This window comes from Neolamprologus multifasciatus, chromosome 17 (assembly GCF_963576455.1).
Source record: "Neolamprologus multifasciatus chromosome 17, fNeoMul1.2, whole genome shotgun sequence".
NCBI lineage: Eukaryota > Metazoa > Chordata > Actinopteri > Cichliformes > Cichlidae > Neolamprologus > Neolamprologus multifasciatus.
Window position 1 is genome coordinate 19,362,046 of NC_140455.1, and position 12,033 is coordinate 19,374,078.

The window sequence follows — 12,033 nt, forward strand, 5'->3', positions numbered from 1 at the left end:
GCAACAAACCTCATTCTGTCGTATGTAAAAAATATTCCTGCACTGATTTTCATTATTCTTAGATAAATAAGGTTTTTAGGAATTATCAACAGAAATATAATTATGAGACCAGCTACATTAATTTATTTGACAAAGTAAACAAAATTAGTCTAAAGATGCTCCTGAGCAAATACATACAAAGCATTAAAAATAAAGACCTCTGTTCTTTTAGAAGTGGAGAAACATTTACTAATAGACTAACACATGAAGGATATTTTGTTTGCATAAATATCAAAGTATATAGTGATGATAATCTTGCTCACCCTCTTCAGCAGGCGGGCCGAGTCCTCGCTAATGTGTGTGAGGCGGGTGATGACGTTGTTTAGGTAGAGGTCACTGAGGGTGGCATGGTCCTTACTCTCCCTCCTCACCTGGAAAACAGAGATTGGTATGAAATAGTAATGATAATAATAATAATTAATAACAACAGTAGCAATAATAATTTACTAATAATAATAATCCTTGGGGAATTATACAAGATTCTGAACTATTCAGTGCAAAACTGTAGGTAAAAAGACTGAAAAAGAATAAGTGTATTTAAAAATAAATAAATGAATGTGGTTTTAAAAATTATACAATGCATAAAAGCATTAAGGGCAGACACACATCTTTAGGACATGACTGGACTTAACGGAACGCCATTCCCTATAGAACAGCTATTGCACTCCTTTATTTACAGCAGAGTTCTGATGGTCCGCGGGGAAGAAGCTGTTTTTAGGTCCGGCTCTTTATGTGTCTGTACTGTCTGGTCTTCCTGGAGGCAGGTTGAACAAGTGCAGTCCAGGGCGGGAAAGGTTTTGCATTATTTTCTTTGCCCTGCTGAGATACAGAGAGCTGGAGATGTCCTCTAGAAAGGGCAGCGGGCAGCTGATGCTTCTCTGGGTGGTGCTGATAAACCTCTGCTGTTACCACACTGTGATGCAGTACACTCTCAAAGTGGAGCGTTGGAAGGCCACCAACAGTTTCTCCGTCTGTGTAGTTCCTTCAGAGCATTCTCAGTAAACCTGGTCTCTGATGGGATTACTGCTGATTCTCCACGATGTTGGTTCCCATGAATTTGAGGAAACCCTCCTGACGTAGAAGAGGGCTAGCAACACCCAGATAGCTCTGTATGCTGACTCACCTCCACATATGAATCAAACAAAAAGGAGTTTTTCCTCCCCACTGTTTCCAAGTGCTTGCTCAAACAGGACTGCCTGATTGTTGAGGTTTCTCTCTATTATTTAAGTTCTTTACAATAGTCTCTTGAGGCAACTGTTGTTGTGATTTGGTGTTATAAAAATATAATTGAACTAAATTAAATATGTGTACAAGGCGTACAGGAGAGGACTCAGCACACAGCTCTGAGGAGAGCCAGTGCTAAGTGTGATGGTGGCCAGCATTCACCGTTTGTGGATGGTTGGTAAGGAAGTCTTTAATCCCAGTACAGATGGGGGCGAGGGGTCTAGGTCACATATTTTACCAACCAGTATATACGAGACGATTGTGGTGAAGGTGGAAGAGCATTCCAGGATAATTTCCTGGGTATTCAAAATGGCTCAATGAAATCTGGAGGGCTGTTTGGTGTATGAGCTCACTCGTGCAGGTCAAAGTTAAGAGGGAGGCAGTTTTTGATGTATTGAGATACAAGTCTCTCCAGACATTTCATGACTACTGATATAAGTGCTATTGGTCTGTACTCATTTAGACTGTTGATGGCTTGTCTCTCTGGGACAGGAATTGGGAACGTGTCAAGGAAAGATTGAAAGGATTGAATAAAACCTCTAATAGTTGGTGAGCACAAGCTTCAGCCACTTTGCTAAGTACAAGATCGAATGCAACAGCTTTTCTTACATTTAACAGCACATGCCTCATTGTATATTCATAGCTCATAGATTTCAAAAAGACTTTGAGGAGATTCACAAAACCATAAACTAACCTGATTTAACAGCAAATACCAACAGTTGACTGGTGAGAGCAGATTCTGGTCCTTTCTGGAAGAGGGAAAGTGAGAGATGCCTTAAACATAGCAAAAACTAATTTATACAACTTATATGTGGATTATTAAAACTGTGTGGAGATGATCATTTAGATAAAAGATAAATGTATTTGAGTTCAAGCCCTTAATATCCACTGTTGGCCTTTTCTTTTCCCTTAAGTAGCTATCCTATCCTTCATTGACAGATAGTAAAGGTTTGAACAAACTCCCTGGTAAACACATATATTAGGTCAGTGGTTCCCAAACTTTTTTTGCTGGGCCCACCTTTGTTTTACAAGAAAAATGTTTGCACCTCCCCACCACCCGCACAAACACATCCTCCAACCACACACATCCATATTTTGTTTTCAAACTCCATTGCGGTTTATTTCACACCTCAAACATTTAGTAAACAATTAAGCAAATACAAGTAAAGTGCAATAAATTACAGGTAGTAATAAAAATAATCTCCAAACTCTTTTACGCTACGTCCACACTTAATCGGGTATTTTTGAAAACGCAGCTGTTTCGTCCACACGTAAACAGCGTTTCGAATCACTGAAAACTGAGATTTTTTTTAAAACGCCGTTTTTTGCGTTTACGTGTGGACGAGGAATACAGAGTTCATCACGCAACATCAAAGGTATGTGCCTTTTTTCACGTCACGCTGTGCGCCACATTATTGTTTACACTACATGAATTTCTACAATGGCAGATAGAGACAAAATACTGTTAATCTGACTATCTTCAGGTTTTACACGCTTACATATACACACGCAGTTACTGTCCCTCCATTTACAAAGGCAGAGGTGTCACAGTGTAATTATTTTACATGTATTTTTCCTGTGTAATAATATTCAACATTGCTATCAATACATTTCTCAAAAAATGCCTCTCTGTGCAAAATGGGTTCAAAAGCATAAACAGCTGTGGGATACTGTTTGTCCGTGATTTGAACCAGGGAAACAAATCGTGGCAGGATCAGCCTGATATTATTTGTAGCCCACTGTAACTTTACTGTATAAAGAGCTAACATCTCCAAAATGTCAGGAGTGGTTTGTTATTACAACAAGTGTTTGTGAACTAAAAATCAAGAATGTGGGATACTGTTTGTCTGTGATTTGAAGAGCCCAGCGCTGGTCCCGACGCATGGGAAACTAATTCTGTCGCAGAGACCTACACACTTTGAGAACCTCTGTATTAGGTAATACTGAGAAATGCTTTAAGCTTTTAAAGCTTTTAAATAAATAATGATTTACATTATTTACACCAATCTGTTTCTGGTGTGAAATAAAAATTTAATTAAAAATTTAGGTGAAATAAAAGTTTTTAAAGATATTTTGTGCTTCATTTTATGTAATTTTCTATCAACATTCAGCCTGTATTTGAATGCAAAATTCAGAATCGTATTTTATTTTTATTTATATCATTACATCATTACTTTATTCACAACCTAAATGTATAACGTCCAAATACCCAGGGGCCGATGTATGTTATAGGATATATAACATTTTTTAAAGAACAGAGAGCAGTAACTAAAAAAAATACCAAGGTCCTTTTCTTTTTCTTTTTTAAATGGGGGCACGTGAGGACCAAAAATAAACAAATATCAAGAAAATAGGCAAAGAAAAGAAAAAATTATAAACCTATAACCAACAAATATTAAATATCTTAATATTGGAAACGTTTTATTAAATTTGTTGTATTAAAATACATTTAAAGTAGCTCAAGTAAACATACTATGCTGAGTGGAACTTTTCAGAATCATGTATATTCAATTATTTTATCATTGTAGCCATTAATTTTTTTACTTATTTATATATCACTGGGAGGTTTTATATATATTGAAGCAATTTATCTGCAAAATAATAACTTACTATGTGGTCAATCTTATTCTGGAGGGGCAAGAGCTTTAGCTACAATGCTAATAGAGGCTATCAAGCTTTTTAAAAAGCCTACTTAAAACACTTTTCTCCATAGTTTTAAATGTTTCTTATTGATGTGACGTGCTATAAGGGATTATCAAAATGAATTAAAATGAAAATGAATAAACTTGACTAATATCTTTGGTTCAAAGAAACATGGGAAAGTAAGTAAATTAGCTTAAGCTTAGGCTAACAGCTAGCGATAACCAACTCCGTTTTAAAGCTCCAAAAGTCATAAAAAATGAATATTTATGGTAAAGTAAATCCCTGATATGTCCCCTTTCAGTAAATACATTTTTGTGTGTTTCAGCAACTGCAATTTAATCATATCTAATCTTTGTTTTTACTAAAAGATAAAAAACATATCACTTTTAAATCAGAATCAATTTAATCTATTTAATACACAAATATGTGCAAATAAACATGCAAACATGCATGCGTACTCAGGTCAGCAGGCCTACTTGTATTGCTGATGATCTTTCGTGCTGCGTGTTTTGGCCATGAACCTCTCGGCAAGCTTCTCCAGGTTTCTCGAATACTCTGTTTCGATTTCGGCCTTCTTCCTGAAGAAATCCTGGAGGTCCTGAAGCAGCTGGACCCGCATCTCTGTCTGCTGCTCCAGACAGCGCTGCTGCTCCACCAGCTGGGTCCGCACATCTGCACATGGATAATTAAAAAAAACAACAAAGATACTTAACAAATATTTGTTTTCGCAATTGTTTCTGTCCGCTGGTAAGTTAGACCTAGTTGTGTGGAAAATTCATAAATATATATTAATATTACATACACCTATACACTAGGGGTGCAACGATACTCGTATCGATATCGAACCGTTCGATACAGTGCTTTCGGTTCGGTACGCATATGTATCGAACAATACAACATTTTTAATTTATTTTATCAACTTTCCTTCTGACGATGCTGTCTGTGTTGAGCGCTCAGTGGATCTGCGCTCGACAGTGCAGCCTAGGCGGAGTAGTCGAACACAGATTCACTGAGCACAGGGCAAAGCTAGCGAGACAGAAGCTAGGCTAGTTGCAACATGGCAAATTGAACCTCCCCCACCCTCATTCAGATCTGGCGTTTGGAACTATTTTGGTTTTCATGTGACGTATGACCCTGAAGGTAAGCGTGTCATGGACAAAAGTAAAACAGTATGTTGGATGTGCCAGCAATGCTCAATTGGTGGGAACTAGTGTGTTAGCGCAGTTAGCTCGTTAATGTGTTGACGTCTTCCAGCCCCACTCATGAGGCGATCCGCGGTAGCTCGTTAACGGAGATTTGCCGTGTTGTGATGTTAACGTCATTTCAGATTAACGCTGACAGCACTAGTGGGAACACAACCAATATGACTGCACATTTACTCCAACATCATCCTAGTGCAAAGACAAGTGGAAGCAGACAAAAACAAGCACGCATGCTACAAGCTTTACCCGAGTCATTTAGACAGCCGTTAGCACATGATTCTCCTTATGGGGACCTGATATGTTTAATATGCTGCTGAGAATATAGCCCAGAAGAAGCGTATAGTATAGCTTTTATTTTGGAAAGAGACATTTCTCCATAAAAAACTCTCTTTTCCAAAGATGAGTGATTCCTCAATCAGATACAGGGCTCGCAAAATCGCTAGCCCGAAGTCCTGGGGCTTTTTTCCAGTCGGGCTACCAAAATCTATCTCTGCCCTGCCCGTCGGCCTATCGTAGGAAGGAAAAATATATGTCAATGCTTTTGCATTCTTTCGGAAATGTAGCTGGGTAATTATGTCATTGGCATCGGCCACTGTCAATATGTGACATACTGAAATCGCGTTTGAATTTGCGCTTGTTTTTTGCTTTCACTTTGCAATCGCGTGAACTGTGTATAGAGAGCGACAGTACCGATTGGTGAGTGATGATAATTTGCGCACCAATTCCTCTGACATCGTCTTATCAATCGTTAGCTTACTATGCAAACATGACAAGTGAAATCTCCCGCAGCTTAAACATGTGAGAGGTTGATCGCGCAGAGAATCGCTGAGCGTCATGTTAGTGCGTGTGTAAAAGCAGCAGGATATATATTTTAGTTCTGCTGAGCCAAATAAGACAGGTCAGGGTGAAGAAGTGACAAAACGGAAAAGTTATGACAAATCAGACTATAAGGCAAAAAGAAAGTGCAGCTTTATGGTTTCATGGACAAAAGAATTTCTGTGGCTGCAATATGACGAGCTAAATAACCAGGGCTGCACATAAGTGGTCCGCAGGTGCGCATTCGCTGTCAAAATAAAAACCCGCACAAGATGAGAAGTTGCAACGCGTGTTTGCGTACATAAGATTTTCAGGAGGAGGACAGACATTTGTTTAGAACTCTTAAAGATGTCGAAGAAGCTCCTTTAAGCAATTACTGTGATGTTCCTCCACCTCCAAAGAAATGTCAGAAGGAGTCCGAACCACAAAAGAAGCACGTATTCTCGGAAAAGTGGTTGCAGGAGGTGAGCTGGCTTCAAACAAATGATGAACGCACAGAGATGTGGTGCAGAATGTGCCGTGAAAATTTAATAAATGACAAATTAATAAAAAGGCATGAACATTTTTTTTGTATCGATAAAATATAGAACCGTGACACCAAAGTATCGAACCGAACCGAACCGTGAATTTTGTGTATCGTTGCACCCCTACTATACACACCAAAATGAGCTTGAGACTTGGCGACTCTTCCAGAGTTTTACAGATTAAAAAGAAATCTGTAGGACCACCTTCTTTTTCTCAAAATTAAAAACATATCAGTGATGCTGATGTGATGCAGTTGTTACATCATGTTGTTTCTGTTGACTGACTTTATATATATAAAAATATAATAAATATAAATACATATGTGAGCAAAGGTCTGACTCTTCACATCCTTCACATTTAAAATAATCAGACATTCAAAGACCAGAACTGTTGATGCTGAGATAAAGCAGCATTTATTTTAAATAATAAACACATGCAGTGTCCAGGAATTAAGCTAAACTGAAAATAAGGGTTGCAGCGATTAACTGGAGATTGCCTGAACTCCAGAGCAGTGTCTGCAGAGACCTAGATGTGAGATCAAAGATTGCATCATCCTGCTCCAACCACATCCTCCATGTAGCATCACCTGCCTTAACCTGCTCTGCACACTGATTCAAGCCACTGGATGGGGCAGACTCAAACAAAGGAGTATCACACTGAAACCATCATATATTTTACATAAATTTATCTTGCACCATGTCACTCCTGATTCAGAGTTTAATATGCAGGTTATATTCTATACTTACTGTAGTAAATGCTTTAAAATGGTTTCAGTGATGGTAAATTTGATCACAGATTTGTCAGTCTACCAGCCACATATGTCACTGAACTAGAAGTGATATACTACTGAGCCCACTTTGACCTTGGGACAGATACAAGCAGTCTGAACACAACTTCAAAAGAGAAAATCGTGATCCCAGGAGGACATGAGCACACCAAGACGTGAACAGGTCAGATTTAAATAGACAGGCACTGGGTAGCAGCTGCTAATCAGTTAATTTGGTCAACCGAGAGGCAACCACTGAGAGACAACTCATTTTTTTTATCCCTTTCATCCAAGAGAATGATTTAAAAGTGTACAATGCACTTGCCCTTTTTTGTAAGCTCAGCCGCTGATAACCAGGCATCCCTGGCTTATTTCAGCTTGGATTTCCAGGACATTGCTTGTAGTTGTGGTTGTCCTCAATATCATTCAGCTGCCTCTGCAACAGTTCTTTCAGCACTGTCTACTGAACGCTCTCTTTAAAAGTGGGACTCACTGGAGAGGCAGCTCGTTATTGCTTTATTGTTTATTTGCCACAAAGTGGGCCTGTATTTGCAGAGGAACGCCTTTTATATGTTATTAATGTTATTAAGAGAATACAGATTTCTCCTGCAGTGAAAGAACAAAGTCTATCGCTTAGTGCACAAGTGTATTTAAAACAAATCATTAAACTAATCGAGGCGACCTCTACAGTCAAGATAATGAGTTTAATTGATAGGTCTGGTTCTGGTTTAACATGCTAAACTGCAGTATTGATTAACTTTTAATTAACATTGCTTAATTTTCCTCTTCTTCCTCATCTTCACTCGCTTTGTCTGTTCTACCTCATGCAACTGCTGATGAAGATGATGACCATTTTTCCTCTGAGGAGTCACCTTGGACGACATCCTGTGACCGCATTAAAATCACTATACCTAAAAACCCACATTGCAAGCACACACAAACACAAACACACACACAAACACACACTTTGAGTCCTACAGCGCGGTAAAGCCTGGCTGCATGCTTCACTGCTCGTGCCATTTCAGAGCTCGATCAATCTGCAGCAGCAGGAAGAGCGAGCACAGAATACACAGTAACTCCACCTGTCTCTCTCACACACACAAAACACACACACCAATCCCAGGGCTCTCTATCCACTCCAATACCTGTTGTCTTGGCAACCACACACTGTGTGTGAACCATGTGATGAGGAAGGTGAAGACAAGAGCTTGCATCTGCCGCATCGACACACACACACACACAGGGGTGGAGAGTTTTATAGACTGACCAGTTTTCTGTGGAAATCCATAAAAACATGTGCGGCAAGCAGTGTGTGTGTGTGTGTGTGAGAGAGTGTGTGTATTGAATCTGGCATTGTTTGATGTTGTTTGCTTACTAATTTAAAATGGCTGCCATCTCACGCTGCTCTCACACATTGTGTTGAGCCGCAACAATTTCATATGAATGAATGTCTGCTCCACTGCTCCGAAGCTGCTTCACATCTTACCCCGGGCAGGGGGGAGAACACTCTGTTCTGATTGGCCCGACGGATCAGCGGTTTAATTACTTCTTGAAGTTGGTGTCGATGCCACGTTCACTATGTATCCTTTAAACGCTAATTATGAGCAGCCGAGTGGAGAAGAAAGGTCTCCAATGTGCTATTCCGGGTCTAAGACATCGGAAGTGTGGCGACGAGGAAACAAGCTGCCACTGAAAACCATAAATGGTTTCATAATAATAACAACATATTAGATTCTGGTCTGTTATGTGGATTCATGTCTGGCTGCAGAAGGGGGCCACAATTTCCTGCTTCCAGATGATTTTATCCAGCACTGGATTTCAGAATTTCACTTTCACGGAGGTTTTTTCAAATGGAATTCCAGGATTTCTGGGCAATGAGGGGAGACCCAGGAAGTGTTGGAGGGATTACACATCTATCCTGGACTGGAAACAGGAAGAAGCAGATGTGGATTATGCTGAAGAGAATATTTTAGGAAGCCTGCTGCCATTGTAACTTTGGATATGTGGAAGATCATATGATGCTAAGACTCATATCAGATTATCTATGCTAATCTTTGGTTCCTGGTTTCAAAAATAATGTCTATTTTGTTCCATCATGTCACGTTTTTTCACAAGTGGCAATTCTAAACACGGGCCAGATTTCACTAGCTGGGACCACATTCTCATTTTAGGTTTGACAGCATTTCTAGTAGGTGATGGCAGATGGCTTGAATAGAGACTAAGGTTTGAGGGAGGCCTCAGAGGGGACTGGCAGTGTCTCCCAGGCCAGACAGATCCCCAGAGAGGGCATCCCCTAGTACAGGGGTGTCCAGCTCCAGTCCTCGAGAGCTACTGTCCAGCAGCTTTTAAATGCATCTTTGTTCCGACACACCTGAATCAAATGAATGGCTTGTTACCAGGCCTTGTTGCCAAACTTGATGGCATGCTGAAGAGGTGATCCAATCATTTGACTCGGCTCTGTTGACAGTAGTTCTCGAGGACTGGAGTTGGACACCCCTGCACTAGAAGCAGTAATGCTTGTATGTTACAAAGGTTGAAGACTGTTCCAAAAAATATGACTGGCAGGCAGGTTTGCAATGATAAGCAACCCGTGACCTTGATGGGGTGGTCAGGGATTCCATTGAGTGGCGCATGTGCTGGAAAAATTTGGAAGGAATTGCAGGAGAAGAGATCAGAAGAAATTCTGGACGATGACAGACATTGATAGAGGAATAGCGATGCGACTCAACTCTTAACAGAAACTCTGCTGCTGGGCGCATGCTGGGATTTTTGATGCTCCAGGTAATGACCCAACGGCTTGTGAAGAAGTGTGTTTGTCTTGAAGTAGTTGTCCTGAATGACTGTGTCCAGGAGAGAGGGTTTAAGTGATGCTAGTGAAAGCATTTGAGAAGTGAAGGTATGCCTTGAGGAAAAATGCGCACTGTGGAGTCCGGATCTCCTAAAAAAGAAGCGCAGCTTTTATTTGTGTGAGAAAGCAAGAAAATAGGGAGCAATGGCAGAGAAACTGACAACGCAGTGCCAAGAAAAGTTTGCTGCTGTTTACTGGAAAGGAGGGATAGTGGAGCAACAAACTGGCAACCCGGTGCCAGTTTGCAAATGATGGACAGATGGCAGAGAAAGAGAAAGTTTGCCCCTCTCTCTTTTAGGACATGTTGTAACTGGGCTACTGTCCAGCCTGAAACCTTAATGGAAGGATATTTTCGAGTTTGTCCTCTTTCAATTGAGTTTCGAGTTTGAGATTTGAATCTGCCAAAGGAAGCGACTGAGAAACTTGGGTTGAGGCTTAGAAAAACCTCTTGGCTTCAGGGACCAAATTTTCTTTTCACAGACATCATGAGAGGGATATTCTTTCATTCTTTTAAATGGATTTCCAGTTAAATGAAACCTTTGAAAATATACAACTATGCGGAAAAAAAAAGGGCAGTGTTAGTAGTTATTGTTTATTATGCTATTACACTGACCAGTTTGAAATTTACCATTTTTGAAGCCTCAAACTTCATCATCCTTTTGAAAGCAGATGTGACAAACAAGGAGAAACCCAGCGCCAGTGCACGTTCACACAGCAGCAACTTGTTAATCATACGCCTGCCCCACCATATGATTAACAAGTCACTACCATATGAGTCACACCGTATGAGTCATACACCGCTTTACTCTATAAATGGGACCACACTTTACAAAAGGAGCATCATTTTGTGTTCAGTAAGACTTGAAACTAGACAGCGCCAGTGTGTTTGATGGGCTACACTTCCATACATCCCACCATATTGCGACTGAAAGAAAAACAACTGGATTCTGGATAAATACTGCAATATTCAATTTATCCAACAATATTAAACTTTCATTATTTACTAGTTCGGGTACAGTACAAAGTAGGAAATGTTTATAACATAAATAATATAGATATAAATATAATATCAATAATAAAAATCAAAACTTTTCTGTTATTTTTAAATGTTATCTTTAGTTATATACACTCACATATGTTATAACCATGCACACACTTTCTCGCTACACTCCAACACCAAACACTGAAACATGATGCAGTAATTTTCTTTATTTCATGAATAAAACAAACTGTAGGAGGCTCTTTCTTTGCTCTTCTTGAAAATCCCTTTCACACTTTCCACTGGGATTTCTGATGCCACATCAAAGAGTGCAAACGCTAACTCTGCCTCCAAAATGATGTGAGACTGCGTCTTTACACAAACGTGCATCAAAGGCAGTGATACGATCTTTTGTTGAGTTAAAGTCCTCCTCATTGTTTAATACAAATATTAAACAATATAAAGACACATTCAAGATGAACTATCAATTATTTTTATTTCTGTTGTACCTTTTGTTGAGTCTGAAAGTCAGAATCAGAAACAGTCCTGCTAATTTAGCTACACTTCGAACCTGGAATTTTATTGCTCATTTAAAGAATAATTTTTAAACATATACATAATTTTATATGTTCATATTTCTCTAAATCCCACATTCCCCTCTGCAGTCCATCTCAAGCTTTTTACATGAAATTTATTCATGGTCACCTGATTTGCTAGAGGCGCGGCCAAATTTGATAAATTCAGTTTTGATCAACACGTGTACAGAAGCCCTCTGCTGCACAGCTGAGGCACCTGCAGAATATTTCAAGATTATGTCAAAGTGACTCGATCAGTTAAGAATTAATTAAAACAAGAGGAGCTAAGGTGTTAAATTTTAGCTGTGCACAACCTTTAGCAGCTAGCATCTTTGCATAGTCTTCTATGTTACACTTCTGCTCTGCTTGTTTTCTACTCCAGTCACCTGCCTGCAGTCATATGACGTCCTGCTGTG

At 39.6% G+C, this 12,033-nt stretch overlaps 1 protein-coding gene across 5 annotated transcripts in view; it reads right to left on the reverse strand.

Moving 5' to 3' along the window:
* The window catches only part of LOC146499307 (SLIT-ROBO Rho GTPase-activating protein 1-like), a 45,126-nt gene that overhangs the window by 24,983 nt on the left and 8,110 nt on the right, over positions 1 to 12,033 (reverse strand). For all 5 annotated transcript variants that reach the window (XM_085138108.1, XM_085138112.1, XM_085138111.1 and 2 more), the window contains 3 exons: positions 4,383 to 4,578; positions 1,958 to 2,012; positions 303 to 410 (listed from right to left, as the gene is read on the reverse strand). In XM_085138108.1, coding sequence (XP_084994234.1) covers positions 303 to 410; positions 1,958 to 2,012; positions 4,383 to 4,578 — 359 coding nt within the window. The remainder of the gene's footprint in view (positions 1 to 302; positions 411 to 1,957; positions 2,013 to 4,382; positions 4,579 to 12,033) is intronic.